General features: G+C 32.6%; 1 protein-coding gene across 2 annotated transcripts in view; it reads right to left on the minus strand.

Annotated features, from left to right (window-relative positions):
- Positions 1-24,535, minus strand: part of LOC145292841 (endonuclease/exonuclease/phosphatase family domain-containing protein 1-like) — a 230,395-nt gene that overhangs the window by 8,344 nt on the left and 197,516 nt on the right. For both annotated transcript variants that reach the window (XM_080138899.1, XM_080138891.1), the window contains 2 exons: positions 14,619-14,717; positions 13,156-13,284 (listed from right to left, as the gene is read on the minus strand). In XM_080138899.1, coding sequence (XP_079995025.1) covers positions 13,156-13,284; positions 14,619-14,717 — 228 coding nt within the window. The remainder of the gene's footprint in view (positions 1-13,155; positions 13,285-14,618; positions 14,718-24,535) is intronic.

Raw genomic sequence — 24,535 nt, forward strand, 5'->3', positions numbered from 1 at the left:
GAAATCACAATTAATATGGCGTTAGTTGGAACTATAATGCATTGAATACCTGCTCTAGTGTACTAGAAATGAAACCTGGCAGGAATAAAATCTATTTAACAGGCTTGCACTTGTTCAGAAAGAAACAAAACACAGCTGAAGAACATGGAAGCAACTCTTCTGAAAAATAAAATACCTGTGATTGATTCAAAAACACCTGCAGATAGGAATACTTGGCTGTTTAATAACTGCCCTAGGAATAAGGCTACATTGACAGCAAAACTGAAACCCCAGAATCAACATTTACAGATAGATGCATGGGTGTCCAAAATCATTATATAAACCAACTCAAATTGACATTGAGAGTTGACTGGCTATCATGTTTGAGATATCATCCTTTGTCAATTATTGTACTCCCTTTATTCATTCAATGCTATCAACCAGCCCATTTGGCATAATGGTAAGAATGTTCACTAATTGTGTAACGTTGTGGCCCTTTGGTTATGATCACAGTGTAGCATCTGTGCTATGTTGGGGCAGGCAGTGCCAAGGGTCACAATGATTATTATGATTAATTGTTAAATTATTTAGATTAAAAAGATATTCAGGAAAATGTTTAAAAAAAAAGAAAAGAATATTAGTCGAAATATTTATGTCAAAATATTTAACTGGGGAATTTTGGCTCAAAGAAAAATGTTATGAATAGAGGAAAAGCATAAACAAAGCTAGTTTGAAATTTGGTTTAGTAAATAACGACGTGGCTTTTGTGACAAACAAGATTGTTCACTCTGGCTGATGTAAGAGACATATAAGCCAAAAAACATCTGAATTAGGAGTTAGTTTGTAACAGGAAGTCGAGGAAACGAGTTGGTTTAGTTAGCCACTGAGTTAGTTTGCAACAGGAGTTGTCTCTGTGGTCCAATGGAAGCATCTACAGACCAACTAAGGAAAATGCAAGGGAAAAGAGCTGCAAACTCCAAAACGTGGAACATTTGGAAATAAAGATCTAGAAATGATAACTTGGCGTCTTAGATGTTCCATTCAGAAGAAGATGCCTTCATTTTCAGGTGCTTGCCACCAGAGGAGAAGGAGAAAACAAATAAGGTATGTGTCAAACAGACAAGGGTGTTATTCATCATTGTTAAAGACTGTTCGTTTTATTGTCCCGTTTGTTATTGTAGTGAATATGTGAAAACCCCCACGTACACATAGAAAGACTATTAAATATACACGTAACAGATTGACACGTACAGGCATCCCAGATACAAAGAAAAGGAACTGTCCTTATATTTCTAACCACTAGACAATACACAAGCATTGATTACAAAAACACATATACCTTATATACACTAGACATACATAGACACAGATATATAAATGCAACAATTATCCAGGAGAACAGGGTTTAATCTTTGGTTAAGTCATATCAAAGACTTAAAAAATGGTACTTAATGCTCCCTTGATAAAAACTTAGCATTATAAAGAGAGGATCAAGGGCAAGTGGAGTAATCCTGGGAATGGAGTGGTGCCCCCTCCCCTACACCTCTGTGTAGCGTCTAACAAAAAGAGAGTCTTTGGATCATCCTCGACTATTTAACCACAACAGAAATACAACATGATGTATATGTTATTATTACTAGTGTGCCATATGCCATCAAAAAATGACAGCATGCTTTTACCTTTTCTTCCCAACTTAAGTACATCTTTTTTTTATACTTAAAATCACTTGGGGGGAAAAAAAACAGTTGTCTCGTATACAAAAAAACACAAGTTAGCTGATGCTTAGATGATATCAATTAATGAAGATATTGATGTTGCTAGATGTATATCTAGCAACATCAATATGCTGTGCCATTGCAACTTGCACATACATATTTAACACAAGTACCAAACTTCCACAACAAACTGGTTCTCACATTACCTACAACTTTTATAATTAAATTCACTTGCAAATGAACAACTGTTGTCTTGTTTATATTACAAACAATACTAATACTTTAAAAGATATGTAAAATATGTTATAAATAATTTAAGAGTTAAAATGGTTAACATATTCTACCAGCTATTCTCCCCTCCGATATTAGATATTGAATTATTTCCCTTTAGTTCATATCCATGTAATTTGTTGAACACTATCAAAACGGCTGCCTAATTGGTATCGAGTGACTGTCTATCAGAGTGAATACAAAATGGAAATATCTGAATTTTCAAATGGATAATTGTGCTCATACAATACCACCTAAAAACTCTTTAAAATATTCCAAAGAAATTGCAGATTCCATGAACAAAGCTTCTTTCTAAGAACTGCATGCCTGTGGAATTGTCTTCAGTTTTCCTGCTTTCCAGCTGACTATAATATGATTGTCTTCAAGTCTAACGTGAACGGCTCATCAAAAACTTGTTTAACTTAACAAATTTACCGAATTTCCATTACTAACGATTACTATATTGTCCAATTGACTACTGTACACTCTTAACCCTTATCCTCGAGTAGTCTCTGGGCCTTGATAAGTGGTTATGCCTACGTAAAAAAAAATTAAAATAAAAAAAATTAAAAATAAATTGAGATCCTTAATTTTGAATGAAGAATGAGAATGAACTAAGTATAGAGTAGTGTTAAACTTTCTTTCCTTATTGAATAAGTTTTAAACAAAAACCGTCTTTTAAATCACATGAATAGGTTAGCCGATATTTTTGTAAATAAACAAAGCAAATTCCAGATACGAAACTAACATAGAATCCCAACATTATAACTTAGTTGATTAGTCTGGATTAGAAAAAATAATTTAAATAAAGAAATAAAGAAATTTAATTTAAGAAATCAATGAATAATATTAGTAAAACATTAAGTGAACATAGTTAATTAGTGGTAACGTTGTATGATAATTTGTTGGAATTTTTTTTTTTTTAAATGGAGATACAAAAATAGGTAAATATATAAATCTTTAAAAAACTTTGCAAGAATGAGATATAGGTAAAATATTTTTGTTTGTTTTCTTTTCCTTATTAGGGAAATGGTTTCCATAATGTTTTATTTTTAAAGTGTTTTTATTGAATAAGTCTAACGAAGGGCTGTTCTTGTGCAAATTTTCAAACAACATAATGTTTGAATTTGTCCGAATAGTCTTGAAACAATTGTAACTAGCAATGAAATACAATATTTGTTGCTATCAATTCATTTCTTGATGTCTTGGTTTTTGTTAAAACAATATATATAAGCAGCAATACAATGCATATTATTATTACGCTTATATGATAATCAAATCTATAAATATAACCGTTTACATTAAAATTCAAACAAAAACAGAATTTGGAGAAATGGGAGTGTTTATTTACTTTATTCCTCGTAAGGGAAGAGTTTTTAATGTAGGAAGAATCCAGTTCTCAAAAACAAAAAAAAGGGAGGCACTCTTGATTGGGGGCAACAAAATTCTTTAAATGTCACAGAGGATTTCTCCATTAACTGAGAACATAAAAGATGAAGTGTAGCACCAGAATAGATGTTACATTTTGCTCCTTGTGAAAAGGCCAAATGTGTGGGGAGAGGGGAATTTTAATAAAAATGAAATATTTTAAACAATTTGTGAGTGAATAAAGGCAGCCATTTTGAAATTCATATTTGAGTAAATATTGAAATTAAAGCTACAAAAAAAAATATATATATATATGCATACATAGGTTGAATAAAATATGTTGGAAACACTTTAGTATGATTTAAAAGTATATTTATTATTCTGAAAGGAAACACAAATTGAAAATCCTCGGAGTTTCAAAAAATACTTTCCTTCTCGTTAGCGGGGAGGAGTTAGCAAAATGCATAAAGAAATTTTGCTTGTAAAGTATCTAAAGAAACTAAGTATGAAAAGGATCATACTAGCATGAAAATGAAATATAGAACAATGAAACCGATTTTAATTATATATATATATATATACATGGAAAACAAAACACAAAAAGCCCCAAAGTGCAAGTTAAAACTAAATCTTTGATCCGATTTTGTTTTAATAATCTGGTTTCGTAACTCATCTTTAATAGACAAAAGTCGTTTGTACTTAAACAGATTATCACAGTTTATTGAAATACGTTTGATATGATGTGTGCAATTGGCAGACAAAACAAAAATTGATTGCGTTTGGAAGGGATTAAAACAGTAGTTCTCAAATTGTGAGCCATGGCTCAACATGTCATATCTATCATACAACTGTGATCTAATATGGTATCACAACCATCATCTACTTGTGAAGCAGGGCCTGATACTATCTAACAACCAGGGCTTTATCCATTTCACTACTTTTGGAGCTGCTCCATCTCCCTCTCACTCCAAATTGAAGTTTGCTCCTCTCATGCTCCCTAGTTTCAAGAAAGAGCTGCTCCAGCTCTAGTGCCTTTATAAAAAGGAATGGATTTTTTTTAATGCTCCATAAGTGAAAATGTAACTTTTTAGTTCTATTTCACTAATGAGTGGTCAATGTATAGGTGTTGACCTCAAATATCCGTTAATATGGTATGAGTGAGGATGTCACTTTAAATATAAAACCATAAGATAATATTTGTATAAAATTTCGATAAGATTTTGAAACTTGCTAAGATTTTCTTTTTTTTTAAATACATATTTATTCAAATCCTATTTTTGAAAGCCTATTTTCCAATTTTTGCCCATTTAAAACATTGCCTATCTGTGCCATTTTGTCAATGGTGCTTTAAAAGGGGTATTAGTGTAAAAGAAGAAAAAAAACGCAATGAAAATTAAACATTTTTAATCAATATATTTTGTTTAGAAATTAATCTCCAAAATAGCATAAAATTAAATCACTGCCGGGTCTCATAAATATAATATTTTTCTCATAAAAGCAAACATATTTCGTTAGTTATTACCCTTGAAGATTTAGTTTTTAATAACTTTCCTTGAAGAAGACTAGAAGAATGGCAAAACTGAGTACAAAAAAATATGTGGTCAAAAAAAAACAAAAAACAAAACAAAAACACTTTTAGTGTATTTATTCATTCGACAGTAAAAAAAAAAAAAATGCTTGTCATAAATATGAAAAGTTCAAATCTTTAAAGAAAATGTCTTCAAAGGCTTGTTACAGTGACTTGATGGCTTTGAAGGAAATTTTCCAGACTGTCTCCGAGCCCTAAGCTGAAGGACTATTTCTGTTCAGCTGCTTTATCTTTTAAACTGGTTGGACTCATATGATTACAAGTTTTGTTTGGTAGAAAAACCAAGTATGATTGTGATCTCTTAAAATAAAACATTGTAACTTGTTTAAAACTAGAGCTGTGATTTTGTTTTAAAGGAACATCTTTTTTTTAAAGCAGCGACTGAGACCACGTCATTTACACTACAACCAGTGTCAAAATCAAGCACAGAATTCAGATGAAGTCAATAAGTGGACGATCACGTACCCAAATGCAAGTTCATACTAGGATTTTCAAGAAGAATAGCAAAAACAAAATCAGTAATTAAATGCTTAGAGCTCTCCCACCACCACTTATTTCTCAGTAGCCACACCCCTCACCCCTAAAGAAATAGTTCTCAAACTTTTCTAATATGGTGGCACCCTATTGAGCTTTTTAAATTTTCGTAGCCCATCTATCACAAAAATTAATATATTCTACTCAATAAAATGCTAAAAGATAAAGATTATATAGGGATTTTTCTTTTATATTCATATTTATATGAATAATTATATCAGACTAGCTAGCTGTCCAGCGTTGCCCGGCTATATAATACAGTTACACATGATATTTTAATTTATGCAGATTGCATATGTATTATTATAGAATCAATCCTCTATTACAAGGAATAATTTGCCCGGTGCACTAATTCGCAAGAATAAATTTAAAAAATAAAAAAATAATATTGATAATGTCATTCATCAAATTCCGTCTGTGTCAGCCGATATTTGGGTTTGACGATCTTAAGCATAGACTTTTTTTCTGTTATAGATAAAATGGAAGAATTTTTACAGGGAAATATTTTACGTAACACTGATCGGTGCAACTTAAAATATTCCCCTGTAAACATTCTTATTTATCTAGAAGAGAAAAACTATTTTTAAGATCAGATTTTTTTTTTGGGGGGGGATTTTCGATACTTATTGGATGAATTTCTGTACAAAACATATCTAAGAACACTGCCAGGCATATAAATTAGCTTTGTGTGAAATTCGCAAAAGATAGGTTCCGAAACGGCTGAGACTATGAGGAAGGAATTCACACACAAACACACACACACACACATATACACATACAGTGACTTCTGAAGTCCTATCTAACTAATATTCCTGGTGAACCAAGTGCAAAAGAGATTCAGACAATTGCACTTAAGGGAACAGCGAGGATACTAAAAAGAGCTCTCGGTTGGTTTCAATAAAAAAGCGGGGCAATGTTGGCAGCTGGTTTGGCTGCCCCATACCCAGCATTACAATCTTCAAAGGAAGAAAAAAAAAAAAAAATAGAGATATTCGGTATTCGTCCATAATCCAACCCCCCCCCCCCGGTTAAAACCTTAAATCTCAATACATAATTCGATAAGAAATACCTACAAAGAATCTGTTAATCTGGTAAATGAGATAGATGTCATAAATCATTACAATGCTTATCAATATTGATAAACATTGTTAAGTTCAAAATATCTAACGATTTAAACAAACGATTTATTATGCATTTTATTTCTTCTAATATTTATATTTAAACATCAGTATTATGTAGATAGTAATGTGTCAGTATTCATTAATACAAATAACTCCCGTCGATATGAAAGCTGTTTTTCACCTATAACAACTTGTAACTTCCCCCTATATGTTCTTCACGGCACACCAGTAATCATTTCCGTGGCACATTGAGATGCTGCGGAATGATGGGTGGGAACCACTGCTCTGAAGTGTTTATTACTGAGTTTTATCTCAAACCAAAAACAATAAATATATTTGGTCAATAAAATATTTTTCATTTAACCAGACTTTGTTATATACGCTCGTTTTCAAGTCTAATGTTAACAAAGTCTTATCAAGCCATTCTCTTCGATAATCAAAATTCTGACATTATAACAATCGTTTTCCAGTACTCTTAGGGTTTTACTTGTCTAAATGATAGACTCATTAACCCTTATCCTTGAGTGGCAGTTGAACTTTATTAAGACTTATTAGCATTTAACCCCCCCCCCCCCACCAAAAAATCTTCCCACCCAGCATAAAAAAAAAACTTTTGGTAAAACTGCTAAATCCTTTTCTGATTTGAGTCCAAGTACTAAACAACATTGCTGATGCAGATCAATACGGCTTACAAATACTATTTGTCAAAGTGGACATTAGTGTTTATCTCAGCATTTAACAATACAGTCGATAATTAGTTCTTTATTTACCTAGAAGACCCCCCCCTACCCCCACCGATCGATTGGACTGGAGGGTAATGGTGTGTTTGATCAATTTTAGCTAGTGTATAAAAGACACAGATAATACCCTCCTCCCACCCCCGCCTCCAACCAGCCGACCAGGTGAGTAATTGTAACTAACCTCCCAGAAAAAAAAAAGACCCCCACCCCCCCCAAATCAGCAATGAAACTGTCTTTTATAAACATGCTACTAATTAAGATGCAAGGATGCTGGGACGGTGGTGTGCGCATCGGCCAAATATAAAACGAGATGAACACTGGTGTGCTATAGGAATAATAAACTCGTTTTGAACAAACAAAAAACCAAAATCATAAAAATAAATTAATAAATAAATAAATAAAAGTAAAATGGACAGTTTCGGCAATAGCTACCTGTCATACAATTGAGTGGAGTGAGGGGGTAGGAAAGAGGAGTATCAAAAGTCATAAAGAAGTCAGAAAAGAATTGTGATTATATTTAAAACACACACACACACACACACACACACACACACACACACAAACAAACAAAACCAACTTTTATATATTTTGTAGTAAATTGGTAAAATATTTGATTGCATGATAAAAATAATGTGTCATTGAAAAGTGATAGATTTAGGAGTCAGGATTCATACTTTTTTCTCTTGTGAGGAAATCTGAGATTCATTTTATCACATGATTGATTTCCATCAAAAGAAATTTAAAAATTAGTTCAGCAATTACTGCTCAATACACCCTTAACATAGATGTTTGGTTTGTAAACTGGAGACAGTCTAAAAAGGACTAGGTCCCCTTGGTACAAAACAAAAGAAACTATCCTATGATGAAAAAGGCAAGGCTATTGAATATATAATTATAAAACTCAAATCGTCTTGCTTTCATGTTTAAACCGTCCTTCTAGTTTAAGAGACTGGTTTAGGAAGCCCGGTTTCGCGAAAAAAATTGATACATACAGACGATATAGGTGAGATTTATTAATATCGATAAGATGATTGCTTAAAAGAAATAAATTAAAAAAATTATCAATTTACGTGATTTTAAAAAAGACATTTTCTTTGCCCAAGTTGTGTGATGAAAACTAGAACTTGAATAAAAAAAATAAAAATATACGTTTTTCATGTCCAAAATTATTTATTTATGATTATTTTATTTGTATTCTTATCACAAGTTGGAATTGTTTTCAAACAAAAGAAAAAAAAACAAACAAACAAACAAACATGTTCTTCTAATGTAAAAAACAAAAAAACAAACAAAAGTAACTACTTGATTAATTTACATATTTAAAAAGAAATATTTGGGTTAGGTTTTTTATGACCTAACCCAATGTAGTTTACCTCCTAAAAGGAAATCAAAATCGGGTTTGTATTACTGTACACATAGATTCGAAAAAGTTGTCAAAAAAACAAATATATAACAAATAAATGTTTTCAAAGGCAAGATAAGTTACTTTTCTACCAAACTGGATATATTTTTCGTGTTTTTATTCAATTTAACATGTTTATTCAGCTCGAAAAGCATATGTATTGAAAAATTCAAAATGGCGTCCGACACTCTCTTTAACACGGTAAGTTCAGGAAAAGATGTTATAAATAATAAACTAGACAAAATACTGTTAGAAATTCGCTCATTATATGTTCCGTGACATAAGTTGACATATATTCGGTGTTTTTTAAATAGTATTTTATCTAGTTTATTATTTATAACACCATTTCCCAAACTTACCATGTTAAAGAGAGTGTCGGGCGCCATTTTGAATTTTCCAATACATCGGTAAACACTGTATGTTTTTCGAGCTGAATAAACATGTTACGTTGAATAAAAACAAAAAAATGTATCCAGTTTGGTAGAAAAGTAACTTATCTGGCCTTTGATAAAATTTATTTGTTATATATTTGTTTTTTGACAACGTTTTCGAATCTATGTGTACAGTAATACAAACCCAAATTTCTTTTAGCATTTTAGAGTGTGTGTGTGGGGGGGATCATTTTCCTATATAAATTTAACGTAAAATGAGACCCCAATTCTTGGCGACATAGTGAGACATGTAATCGTTAGCAATTTTTCAAGTTTGGTGGCGGAAAGGGGCAGAAGAGGGAATGAGTTGGGGTGGGGTTATAAGTTCCAAGCATTTTAAAAATATGTAGAAACGCTTCATAACGTGTGTGCAGGGGAGGGAACTTTTCATTTTTTAAAAGATTTGCCTCAAAAAGGTCTCACCGTTAAATATTACTTAATCAGTTAATTGTTATTTTGTGACATTTTTAAGGCTGTTAACCCACACACACAAACATAACTAGGGTGGACCTATACAATGGACACTCCCTCCTTGTATTTTTTTTCTTTTTGTTTATTTTTTTTCAACGGATTACATCCCTCTTATAAAAAGGATTTTTTATTTAATCTAAGCGCACTGATGTTAAGGTTTTTATTATCCAATGTATTCCATATTGTTTTCACTGGTCACCATGTTTGTTTTTGTGCATGCGAGCATTCAATTATTGCACTTTTATACATTAATTCTGTATACTCACTATTCCATAGCCAGCTGGAACATATACTGACTCAACGGGTCACGGGTATTCTAGTATATATATATATATATATATATATATATATATATATATATATGTATATATATATATATATATATATACACATACATACATACACACTAGCAGGCCGCCTGGCATTGCCCAGCCATAAAATACACATAAATATTATATTTTAATTCATGCAGATTTTGTATTTATTATTATAGAGCCAATTTTCTATTGATCATTATCCAATACATAGTAATGATTTCAAGTTAAAAAAATATATATATAACTTGGGTGCCATTCGTTAGAATTGAGACCAAAACGTTTAGTGCTCCAGCCTTAATCTTTATTTACTGATAGTGATAATAGATATTATTTCTTATTTGTCCCCCTCCCCCAAAAACATGAAACACATGCATTAGAATTTTCAGAATGTGGGATGATATAATTATTTCCAGTCAAACAACGTCGCTGCTCACACGAGCCATGAAAGCCAACAAACTAAAGTCCAAGATTCTGTAATCAAATTTTAACGCAATTTGCTGGATCTGTGTGTGGTGTAATGACTCATGCGGCAGGGTACTCATCTCGCATGCAGGAGATTCAGGTATTGAATCCCGAGTTTAAATATGTTCAACATACATATATATATTATTTGGATTATTCGAACTACTGTTCTCATCTTGGGTGTTATTCTCAACTTTTTGGCTGATGTAACCTTGAACCTTCTTCAGGCGTATCTTGTTGAACTTGGGAATCCGTATGTAATTTCAAATGGAACCTTTAAACCACAGAGGGACGCTTGTTCTAGTTCCATCATATATATAAAGTGAACGTGTCTCTGTGTGTATGTCTGTGTACATTTCCCTACGCAATAACTCTGTCAATTTTTAGTCTACAGACTCGAAATTTGATATACAGGGTACTGAGATTTGTGAAAATCGATGTGATCGGTTTTTGGCCAGAAATTTGGCGATTAAGGGGTCAAAGTTCAACGATTTGACCTTTGAGAACTCTACCAAACTCCTCCGACAATTTTGGGTCTACGCACTTGAAATTTTAGATATAGGTTCGTTGGACATGGATCTAACTTAATAACTTGATTTGAGCCCAAAACATTAAATTTTAAGGGGTCATAATAGGGGTCAAAGTTAAAAAATTTGTTACCTCTGCGGTTTCTTCCAAATTACTCAGACAATTTCTGGTCTAAATATTTGAAATTTTACATAAAGGGTATTCAGAGATAGGGCAAGCTTTTTCATGTATCTCTGTTTGCATGTCTGCCTTAAACTTTCAATAGAGGCGACGGATTTTACCAAGATCAGTATTGTTTTAAAGTTCGACCTTTCATACGACAAATATTGAAAAATTGGCTAAAATCATTAATATCTTCCCCTTCAACTAGGCACTTTTCTACGGGGGGGGGGGTCACTTTTTTCGCCGATATTTTTTAAAGTTATCCTCTCCTTTAGATTGTCTAGCCTTAATTTTAAAAAATGTCGCTTCCGGTTTGACAGTGGTCGTAACAGCATAAACGTTAGGTTTTACCCCATTCTTTTCCTCCTTTGCGGTACGGGTTCGAGCCTGCCTTCCTACTACCACTTTTTTTTTTTTTTTTTGCTCAACATACACATCCAAACACCCGGGCAACACCGGACTGAAATGCTAGTATATATATAAAAGTGAACGTGTCTGTGTGTCTGTCTGTCTGTGTGTCTGTGTACATTTTCCTTTGCAATAACTATCAATTTTCAGTCTACAGACTCGAAATTTGATGTACAGGGTACTGAGATTTGGGAAAATCGATGGGATTAGTTTTCGGCCAGAAATTTCGCTGTTAAGGGGTCAAAGTTCAACGACTTGACCTTTGAGAACTCTACCAAACTCCTCCCACAATTTAGAGTCTAAACACTTGAAATTTTAGACATAGGTTCCTTGAACATGGACCGAACTTAATAACTCGATTTGGACCCAAAACAATAAATGTTAAGGGGTCAATAATAGGGGTCAAAATTAAAAAAATTGACGTTTTTTTGTTGTTGTTTTTTTTTTTGCTCAGCATACACCTCAAAACACCCGGGCAATGCCGGGCTGAAATGCTAGTATATATATATATATATATATATATATATATATATATATAGCAATTTTAATATTTTTCTTTTGGTTACTTTTAAATATTTAGGCGACCTCATTCAAATATGGTTTCCTTTTTTGAGTTTTCTTTTTATATATTTTCTGGAAAAAACAAGATAACAATATATCAATCGTATAAAATAATGCGTACAAGAAAAAATCCGTGATCAAGTAGGTATAAACATTGTTTTGATATATATATATATATATATATATATATATATATATTATATATATATTTGCTATTTTATAGTGATTTTCCTAATAATCTTGACTATGTGAAAAAATCTAATTCAAACATATTTTCTTAAGAATAAACTACTTATTAATAATTTTTCAAAGTTTGCATTTAAATAGTTGTTTTTGAAACAGAAAGTACATCATATTCTATTTTAATTTATTTAATGTACAGTTACTTTAGTTGATATGACAAAGACCCTATACTTTCAATGCCAAACCAGGAAAGCTGGTAGGATATGTAATTTTATAAAAACAATAAATGCTGAAGATTTCATTAAAATTGGATAAGTTACTAACTTATGAAGATTTAAAAAAAAAAAAAAATTGGTTTGGTTTTGTTTCATGGTTTTTACAGCTTTTCAAACTATTTAATGCCGAATCCAGTCATTTTTGTAAAAGATTTTTATACTTCAAGTTCTTTAGATCTTCAAATATTTATTCATGGTGTTTATTTTGGTGGTTTTGTAGAGGAAAACTGTTGATTTTTGCTTTACAGAACATGATTGAGTTTTAAAAAGGGAAAGGGGGGGGAAACAATAGCATCAATGTTTGTTGCATTTTAGATCAGGATTGGTTGGTTGGTTGAAACGGCGTGATCTGGTAACACTAGAATTAAAAAAAAAAAAAAAGAAGTAGAAAAGAAAAATAACCAAACGGTTTCTTTACAAAAAAGTAGTCTCCTAATGCCTATTTCAATTAAAAAGGAGACAGGTAACCTAACTCCGGCACTGCCAGCAGAGATATATTTTTGCCAGATCAAGAAAAAAAAAAAAAAAAAATTAAATCACCAAAATAATTTATTTTTTCCTTTTTTTTATATTTGCTTTGAAGGTTTAAACTCAACATAGAGATGAAGGAAATTAATGCATAAAGGCAAATGTGGCTCACCTGGAACGATCCTGCTAATGACTGACATTCGAAATGGCAGGTGTCAGACGATCTGAAGTTAAGCAAATTTGTTCCTGTCAGTTTTACACCTTGTTTTACATCGTAGATGAAACCATTGTGTTCAATATTCTAGAACAAGAAAGAACAAACAAAAAAAAGGTGATTGTTATGTTCATACAAGAATTATCAAGGGTCTGCATAGATGGAACCCATTTATGACTGAAAGGAAAAGGTGCAAAAAGATGAGCGCAATTGAAGGCATACACTCATGGAATAAAATGCATTTGCGAGAAGACAGTCGATAATAAACATCGACCCATTAGAAGAGTGGCAAGAGAGAGTTAATAATAGATATCAATGTGAGAGAGTAGCAAACAGTTAACAATAAGCATGCACTTCAATCTTGGAAAAGACATCCGATAGACGGGAGAATTGGTTGTTTTTGTTTTATGGCATATCAACCCTTTTTCAGGTTATTTAATGCCAAATCCAGTGATTTTTAAGAAAATTTTTTTTAATAGAATATATGTTTTTTTTTTCAAGCCTGTTTCTATTTAACCCATAGTTGGGACCCTAACAGGTACTACCAGTCCGGGTTAGAGTCGAACTGGGAGCAACAGCAATTAAAGGGTGGCTCCACACTCCCCAAAGTCCACAAGCTGGGGCCTCACCATCGGATATAGTTTAAGGTCATATCCAAGACCGAGATGGAAGAAGAGCAGGCATCCGACAGAGATGGGAGAAGGGCAGGCATCCGGCAGAGACGGGAGAAGGGCAGGCATCCGGCAGAGACGGGAGAAGGGCAGGCATCCGGCAGAGACGGGAGAAGGGCAGGCATCCGGCAGAGACGGGAGAAGGGCAGGCATCCGGCAGAGACGGGAGAAGGGCAGGCATCCGGCAGAGACGGGAGAAGGGCAGGCATCCGGCAGAGACGGGAGAAGGGCAGGCATCCGGCAGAGACGGGAGAAGGGCAGGCATCCGGCAGAGACGGGAGAAGGGCAGGCATCCGGCAGAGACGGGAGAAGGGCAGGCATCCGGCAGAGACGGGAGAAGGGCAGGCATCCGGCAGAGACGGGAGAAGGGCAGGCATCCGGCAGAGACGGGAGAAGGGCAGGCATCCGGCAGAGACGGGAGAAGGGCAGGCATCCGGCAGAGACGGGAGAAGGGCAGGCATCCGGCAGAGACGGGAGAAGGGCAGGCATCCGGCAGAGACGGGAGAAGGGCAGGCATCCGGCAGAGACAGGAAAAGGACAGGCATCCGACAGAGATGGGAGAAAAGTAAACATTGGGAATATGGAAAGGTAGACAGGGAAATAAAACATGGTACGAGAACATCCATCAGGGCTTTTTTGACAATGAGCAAGTTTAAAGACTTTGGGACATATTACATTAATAGAAAGTTAGAATTGGATACTTAAAAAAAAATTGCTAACAAAGTATTGTACAAATTCTTTTCTACTTACTTCTACTCCTGGATTGGCCATGACATATTCCCACTTCCCTCGAGCACCCTTCCATTTCTTGACATTCGGCAAAGTTGGGTTGTTCAATTCGCCACATATCTGAAATTGCATTTTAAAAAATTAACATTTCTTTATATTTGAAAAAAAAAAAAAAATTTCTTCTGTTGAAAAAATTGAAAATTTGTAGTATAGCATATAAACCCTTTTCTGTTTTTTTCCTCCAAATTGCTTGATATCTTCAAATTTTTATTCATAGTATTTTAGAGATTCGTGTAGCCAATAACACTAAAAAGCTGAAATCGAAGTGAATTTTCCAGTTTTGACGCCTACAGCCGTGTGTGTGTGTGAGAGAGAGAGAGAGAGAGAGAGAGAGAGAGAGAGAGAGAGAGAGAGAGAGAGAGAGAGAGAACGAACGCAGCATAAACAAAAAAAAATAAACTACTTTTTTTCCAAACAACTCAAATAAGTTTCAATCAAGAGAAAGACACAGAGTGCACATGTGATGGGGGAATCGAAACAGGAAGTCATTCTTTAATGATTCAAAAGTCATCTAACTACCCTACCCCCTTCATCAACCTTAACATTTTTCAGTTTTTAAGTAAGGGAAAAGGAACGTATGGCAAGAGAAGAGAGAAAAAGGAAAATAAAAACAAAAAAAAAAACGCTAAAGAGAGAGAGAGAGAGAGAGAGAGAGAGAGAGAGAGAGAGAGAGAGAGAGAGAGAGAGAGAGAGAGAGACAAACAAAAAAATAAAAATAAAATCTAGTCAAATAGCAATGCAAAAATAAAAAAAATGAGTAGGTAAAGCTCTAACAATTCTTTAAAAATAATCTTTTTCTTAATAAAAAGAAATAAAAAGAAATAAACAGATTCTGGATAAAAAACGAAGAACTAACATCCATGCAAGTCTTTAACGATTTAGACGTAAATCCACTTTTTCTGGGTAAAAAATAAACAGAATTCTGCTAAAAATCAGAGAACGCACATCCATGTGTTTGCTTGAATGAGTTATACATGAAACAAATTTATGTGCACATTTCCAGATGCAATTTCATGTTATACACGAGACGAATTCTACTTAATCCATAGATGTGGCAATGCTAGGTATTATCACTCGAGACTAGAGTAGACTTGGGAGTAATGGCAAATAAAACGTGACTATACTTGCAAAAGCCTCCAAACTGGAGTCTCACCACTAGATTTTTCTTCTGTTCAAAAAATTAGATTTGAAAGAAATTATTTTCAAATTCATAATCAAATTAGTCTAATTGATTTTTAGTACCATACTAACGGTTAAGCTTCACTAGCATCTAAATACTATGACCGAACTCTGTAAGTAAATATATCAATCATCATATGCAGACCATGGTCATACACGGTGGCGCATAAATCACTTTACCATTTTAAAATATATTTTCTGTAAATGAGTGTACTTTATTAATTCTTTCTTTGGTTGTAAATTAATTCATTATTTAAATTTCCAGCGAGTTAATTTTATAATTTTATATAAATCTGAAAAAAATAAAAATAAAAATAAATAAATAAATAAATAAAATAAATCAATAAAAATTAATTTATTAAAAAAAAAAATTCATTTAAAAATGGTCAAGTGACTTCTCCATTTGGTTATATGATTATCTCCCCCTCCCTATTTCTACTTTTATTCCCCTTTCCCCTTCTCACACACTTCCGCCTTTCTCTCTCTCCCTCTTGCTTCCATCCTCCTTCTCTCTGCTTTGAAGGAGAATGTAAAACTTAAATATTATGAGTAATTGTTGTAATTTCTTCAAATTCAGCTTTAACAATTCATGTGTGACTTAAATTAATAGTTTTACAACCATAAACTTGTAATATTTTTGTGTGTAATAAAAGCAGCTTCATTGATCAACATGACTATCATATCTTACACGGCTTACTCTTTGTATTCTATCTATAGTTATTCAGCCAATAAAATGTTCCAACCTGATTCTTCTAAATTTTTTCTTTAAATGCAATATAATGTTTCAATATTAAAGTTGAACTTATTAGTGAGATGTACTTAATGACACTAAAGAAAAAAAATGTTTACAAAAGTTTTTTTCTTTCTTCCTTGCTATATATATATATATATATATATATATATATATATATATATATATATATATATATATATATATATATATATATATATATTGCAAATGCATACTACACACTATCCTTGAGTGTCTAAGGTCCCTTTGTATAGGGGTTTGTGAGGACAACCTGGCATGAGGATACTTTTCCCAGCAAGTAAACCCTGTACAAAATCACATAATATTCGTGCCTGAAATAAGATCTCCTCTGTATAGTTAACCCACACTGGGTTTTACAAGGAATGGTGCTGCACCTATCCAAGTAATGTTACCGCAAGTAGCAGCACGAAGCGGGATACTCCACCAGACTAGATGAATTCTTATCCTGGAATCCAGTAAGATCAAGAGACCACAAACAAGGTATACTATAAAATATTTAAATGGTCAATTGAGGAGAGAAAAATTATGTCCTTTACTTCTTCACTAACTCAGAGTTTAAGAAGTAAAAGAAACATTAATGGAATATTCGAATATCTATGTATCTCATATAGAGTTCAAGTGTTAGCTCTAGGAAGTGGGGGGTCCTTTGATTTCTGAGAACTTCAACTGAAGGAAAATGAAACAAGGGTAAAAAAAAAAAATGATGAACAAAAAGAGGAAAATTCCTTGTTTTGTAATGTAATAATTCAGCTAATACAAGATCAAAGTTTAGTACCTGTTCTGATGCTACACTTAAGTTAATTTGTCCTTGATCAATGGAAGGGAAACCCTCTATACTGAGACAATTATTATTTTTGGTCCCTATCAGAGTGCCTCTTTTGCCTTTCTTTTGGAGAGCTTGTTTTCCCCCACATTAAAAAAAACCTTGTGCCACATTTTGCTTTCGTGGGGAAGCAAATAAATACCAATAATTCAGCTAATACACATGTACTAAATCAAAGGGAGCTAATTCATTAAAACTCGAAGCAGTAGCAGTAGTAATAATACATATCCTCTATATATGCAAACAAGAAGCAGATGACAACTGATTGTTTTTCAAGTTAATTTTCATTAAGAAAGTTTTAGCTAAATTATTAACCAACTATAATACTTATGTATCGTGTCATGCCTTTGTTCCTTAATACTTCTGAATATATTGAAATTTACTGTTTCGATTTCTTTGATAACAGGAATTGTTTTAATATTGTTGATGAAATATCACAAAATACTTTCTTCACTACATCTTTCATTGTTGCATATCTTAAGCTTGTTCTTGCTAATTTTTCACTTTTCTCTAATACATTGAGAACAAAAAAAGGCCTCGACTTCTGGAAGAGTAATTCCAAATGTCTGTTTGATACAGAAATTCATATCAAGAATGTACCAAAAAATTAATTTCTATTAACTCTGGCTGCCCTTTTTGTAGGAATAAAATTTCTTAAATGACATGTATGTCATTGCATTTTCGTCCAGCAAGTAAATTTTGTCCAATTTATCACTAATAATATTTAATCCATTTGTGCCATCGGTATCTGTGATTGACAAGTGTTGAATGCACTCTTATATTTTGTGGTAATGAAAAAAAAAACACAGTAGGATCCTGCTTCTCCATAGGTAAGTCTGTAAATATAGACCATATGCCTATATCTTGCTTCCATTCAGCATATGCTTCTTCATTTACCAAAATAGGTGGGTGTTTTTTAAAGGAAGCCACCCTTGTTTTGAATGTGTTTCACAGTTTGCTGAACAAGAAAGTTTCTTATCACACAAAAGGAGACAGCTTCTGCTACCAATGTGTAATTCCTAGGCCAAACCACGTGCAACACTTCTAAGAAACTTTAATAAGAAGTCTGTTGGAGAAAAGATTCTGAAGTGTTCGCCTCAGAAAAATTCAGATTTGCTTGTTAACCTTAATTGAAAATGAATTCACCCTCTTGTCTACCAAAGTATAAGAGCCAGATACATAGATTTACATATAGTAAAATGGAATACTGCTGCCAAAACTGGGCAGGAGCTGCTTGAAGTACCCTATCTTGCCTCGACAGAGTTTAAAACTGGATTCAAAGACTAGTAGGAAATGCTTTTTTCTCTTCCCTCCAACTTCTTTCCCATTTTCATGGTAAGTGCTCGTCTGAGATTGAATCTATGGTCCCATCTTGTCAAATCTTCACAAAAAAATACTCGTCTATCTACAACCGCTATCAATAATTTCTCCCACTCTCTATCTAGACCTAAATCAAAACGCACATTTCATGAACACAGCTTCTTTTCTAGAACTGTGGAACTGTTCCGTTGGCCTGCTTTTCATCTGATTTCAGTATGGTCATCTTCAAGTCCAATATAAACAAATTCTTGTTAAGTCGCCCCCTTAAATATTCAACTTCTACCTAATTTTCACCACTAACGTTTACTACACTGTTGTCCTGGTGACTTTCGGACACTTATCAACTCTTATCCTTGAATAGCCTTTGGGCCTTGATAAGTGGCGATTCTATTAGAAAAAACAAATTTTTTAATGTGGAGTAAGGTCAATTGATTATTGTCATATTCTCATATTTTGGTTCTCATGAATGTTAATGAGAATAGTTTAGTTTTTAATGAAATGCGCTGAATTATTTTCAGTTTGGAACAAAAACAACTTGAATTTAAAATTGTGATAATGAAAAAAGTCAATGTTACAGAAGTTAATGCCTGTATTTGATTTTGTCAGTGTTGAATGAAAATTGCTCGTGTTTCATCAATAAATGAATTCAAGTAATTATACAAGCATTAAAAAATAAACTAAATGGAAATGGACAAAAAGAAAAATAATTTTAGTGTAATGGGACTGTTTTTCTGTTTGTAAATGAAAGTAGTTATTTATAAGTGAAAGGATATCTGACATCAATAAGCAAAGCTAAAAAAAAAAAAAATGTTTTTGGACTTAAGCGTTATTAAATCGTAATTTTTTTCAGCAATGAATAACCGTAATTTTCTTCTTCATCTCTTTTGGCCTTTGGTGTTGACTCATAAATAATCCATCACGCCTAAACATGGTGCGTATGCACGGCTCGCCTTCTTCAAACAAACTCCTCCACTCTTCATTCATCTAATTTGCATACGAACGGCAAGAATTCACATTATTTGCACATGACCGTTGAGCATAAAATCAACTGCACATCACCATTTAGTTTTTTCTATTGTTAAGTGGACTTAACAAAATGCGCAGACAAATGACCGCTTCTGAGGTACAACATTTTTGTGATCACTACAATTTTCGCTACATTAAAGTTGTAATTAATCACAGATCTGTTGGGATGTATGTGTTGAAAAGAAGATTTAATGTTGATATGACTTTATTAAAGAAATTAATTATTTCTGGAAGAAGGGAAATATATTTGAAAGGTGGTAACTTATGTAGAGGTTTTTATTTGAAATTGATCATCAATTCGTTTTTAAGTACACCTATATTTTGGAACAGTATAGGGAGGTGTGCAGAACAGGAAACTTCGCTGGTTTAATCAAAATGAAAAGAAGATGAGAATTCTTGAGACAGTAGATGTGAAACAGCTAAGTAGGGTCATTTGTCATGGAAAAGCCAAGGACAACGTCAGGAAATGCTAAGGATGGATTTAAAATAATAAAGGAAAAATAAAGACCTGACAAGAAATAGGCTGATTTTGGAAGTCATTTTTTAAAAGCCAACCCATGCCAGCATGTAATACCGACATTAAACTGAATATGATAATGAACAAGAAAATGTACTCACTACTTCCATAAATAAAAAATATAATTTTACTCTATGTGAGGGATTTAGAAACCAATTATCTTCTGCTTTCCTGGTTGATTTTCAAACTGGTCAGACTTTAACTGACTTTTTACATAACTTTCAAAATTGAGGCAGTTCTGTAAGATGTCCTCTATTCTGGTTGCAGTTAGACAAAGCTTCTAGATGAACTAAGTTTTGCATGATCTTTTTTAGTTGCTATCACAATGTATAGACTCTCAGAACATCAACAATGTAAGATTTATTTACTTGTATGTTGTTTACCTTGACAATACATGTTCTTTGTCAACTATGTTTGATACATTAAAATAATGTTTTAACTTAGCCTGTAATTTTCACTTTCTTTTATGTATCATGCTTATTAAATCCTTATGTATATATATTTGGCAAATCTTCTGTGAGAATAAATATATAGATATAAATTCAGCCGTTTATTTTTATTATTAAAATTTGTTCATCTTTATTCTGACCTAAGACAACATACTACATGGAGACTGGCTGTCTGGAAAGAAATCCATACACATGATCAGAATAAAAATGTTAATAAAATATCAGATATCCTTATTTTATAGGTTGAATAAACACAAGTTCAGAGAAGCTCTAAGACAGGTATTGTTCTAGTTTTGTCTAAAAGAACTGTCTACAGAATTGGAAAATAATTTAAAATCAGACGAGATTTATTGTTTTCACTTACATGTTAATACTGATGGGAAAGGTATGAAATTAAAGCTTATCTGCAATAAAAAATGTTCTCATCCTCATCTCCTTGGAAACGTCAGTTGTCCTACGTCCAGGCTGGATACAATTGTTGGCACCAGAATTAATGATAAAAGAAAGATCTTTCTTGCAATACTGTATAATTTCGTCAGGTCTATATGATAAAACATGAAAAAATTAAAGTCTTGCCATATTATGCTCAAATAAGCGTTATTAATTGACCAATGATAATGCAATTAATTATTTAGGAATTTAGATTTATTTAGAGCAATTTTTTTAATGTTATTAATGCCAATGATATTTTTCAAGTTGCCAAAGAAACCAGAAAAAGAAAAAGGATGATAGAGAGAGGAAGATGATGGGCATCTTCCTGTAAATACATCAAATACGATCGATCATTTCAACTAATAATAACACTTGGTAAGATGAGAAAAATTGTGTGGCATTTGGACTTAATTTTTTAAATCTTCCGGAAAGGACAATTTCCGATTTAATACGTTTCCAATAGATATTGTGTTTCATCATTAACTGAAAAGTGGTCGAGTTAGCATAAAAAAAAAAAAAAATGACCATAACAGTTACCATAAAACACCATTTTTTTTTGTTATTTTTTTCGGCCATTGTTACTCTTGATTGTTTTAAGTTAACTTTTCTCCACAAAGAATTTTTAAAGCAGACTTTAGCCTGAAAATCAGTTGGCTAAAAAAAATGTTTTTTGCTTTTTATTAATCCACAGGATATAATCTGGAAAGGTATAATCCTCTTTTCGATGAATCTAGATTTGGAGCAAAGACGGATTTCAAACTGAACAGCACAGAAATAGAAGACATTATTAAAAAAAAAAAAAAAAAAAAAATCTGAATAATTTGGCCTCTTTAATAATAATAATAAAAAAAACATTGGAGAAAAATAGTAAAACAAAAACAAAATGGTGGATATTTTATGGCAACAAGGAGAGGTTTTTATTTTTTTTATTGCATATCAACCATTTTGGGTTATTAATACTGAATACCTTAGATTAATACACATATCTTCATTAATGTTTTAGTAGAAAAAAAAAAATCTTAACTATCCTATCGGAATGAATCAACCGGGGAATGAATATATACTAGCAAAAGTACTCGTTGTTGACTGGGTTCAAAAACAGCCTACAGAAAATAGACTCTGATTTATGAAAGTATGATAGGTTATGAAAAGGAAGGGTTCTAAAGAGATAGCTTCGAATTTGGGGGTATCAAAACCAAAGCAAAATATGATGAAAGTAAAAATAAAATAGATAAATCCCATAATTTCTTATACCATACCTGTTCACACTGAAACACTTATTACAATATTCTGTGGATCTATATTAAAAAACTTGTTAAACTTTGTGACATATTTCCATTCTATGGAGGTCAGGTGCGAACGAACACCCCATAATTTTATTATACCATATTTCTTCAAACTGAAACATAATTATCAAAGTGTACTTACACAGATAGATATGAAAAGTTTTTATTAAAATTTGTGCCTTCTGTGGAGGTCAGGCGCGAACGCAGACCCCACAATTTTATAATACCATCCCTATTTAAGTTAAAACATACTTATCAAAGTATTATTATGTACATGTATATCAAAAACACTTGTAAACGTTTTTTTTTAATTTTTAAATTTTTTATTTCCATACTTTGTGGACCAGGCGCATACGCAGACCCCACAATTTTGATGAATCATCATTATGCCAGATCAAACATACCCGTTCCTGTGTCTCGATACATCTTCTATCATTATATGCGATCAGTTTTCTATAATAGTCAATCATATAGGAGACTATTTGTGACCAGACACACACACAGACGTTCAGCTTTATATATATATATATATATATATATATATATATATATATATATGTATATATATATATATATATATTGAGAGAGATAGAGAGAGGGGGAGAGAGGGGCGGAGAGGAGTTGTTCTAATGAGCAAGAGTGTCGTCCTATTAACAATGTTATACCCTTTTCCAATGTAAAGCGTTTTGTATTAAAAAAAAAACTAAGATTTAAAAAAATTATTTTACAATGCTTATGGTCAATGTTATATACTTCTCAAAGTGAATGGGGGGTAGGGTTATGTTATTGTCTGTCTCTCTTTCTTGTGGAGCAGAACTGAAGTTGTGTAAATGCTTTTATCTCGAGTTAGTTGGTAGATTCACAAAGAAAGAGGTGACAATCATTTTCAATTAAGATCTATCTTATTTATCTTAACTGATTTATTTTGATGGATCCAATTTTCTTAACTATGAGTTGCTTCTAGTTGGATCATTCCCACATCAGGTGGTGTGTGTCTAAAGGCAGTTTCTAACCAGACATTACGTATATTTACACGAAATAAGTATAAGGTGTGGCTTCTTGAGGAAAATCTCTGACACAACTTTAACACCGGTAATAAGTAGACCACATATCGCCAATTATGAGTGTTAAGAGATCGCATATCTCTTAACATTGTTGTGCCAATTATTATGTTACGAAACCCAGTTTGTCGTTTATTTTTGGATTTTGTCTTAGAGTATATCAACAATTTTAAGGTAATTTAATGGCCAATCAAATTGGATTTATATAAATTTAGATCTTCATATTTTTGCATATTGATCAACTGCTTTTAAGAAGTTTATTATAATCTTTACTTTTTTTTTTCTTTCTTTTTTTTTTTTTTAAGCGATTTCTTCATTGCACCTGCCTCGTAAAACGATTTATTTTTCTTATAGGAGTCAGACGAATGCATTCAGTAATAATGTGTTTGATTGCTTAAGTAAATTGGTAGAAATAGAACATTGATTTGTTTTACAGCATATCAATCATTTAATGCCAAATAAAGATGTCAAATATAATTCTACAAGTAGGATAATTACATACATACACACACACACACATATTATATATATATATATATATATATATATATATATATATATATATTCCTAAAATACGTTACTCTTTGAGGAAAATTTCAATGAAAGTGGGAACAGTACTCCTAGAAGGAAATTCTATTGAGTGAGGGAAGCATTACTCTCAGACCCCACCCCACCCCCACAAAAAAAAAAACATTACTTTTATGAAAACATTACATTTTGGCATTGTTTTTAATGTGTCTGATACTCGGCCACCACCCCCTAATATCTATTTAGGAAAAAAAAAAAAAAGAAGAAGATACATAAGGTTTTTATTTTTTGTACAATCAGATCGAATAATAGTTGGAGATACACTGATAAATACTAGGGCATGATGTGATCAGCTAATCGAGCCAATCAAGCCTCTCTAACCTCCTGTCGTCTAGCTAAAGTAAGGGCTGAAGTGAATCAATATCTATCCGCTAGGATCTCATCCTATGGCATCACAGATTATCACTAATGATGAGAGGAAGGTA

This window comes from Euprymna scolopes, chromosome 2, assembly GCF_053919585.1.
Source record: "Euprymna scolopes isolate OS-2025 chromosome 2, ASM5391958v1, whole genome shotgun sequence".
Taxonomy (NCBI): Eukaryota; Metazoa; Mollusca; class Cephalopoda; order Sepiida; family Sepiolidae; genus Euprymna; species Euprymna scolopes.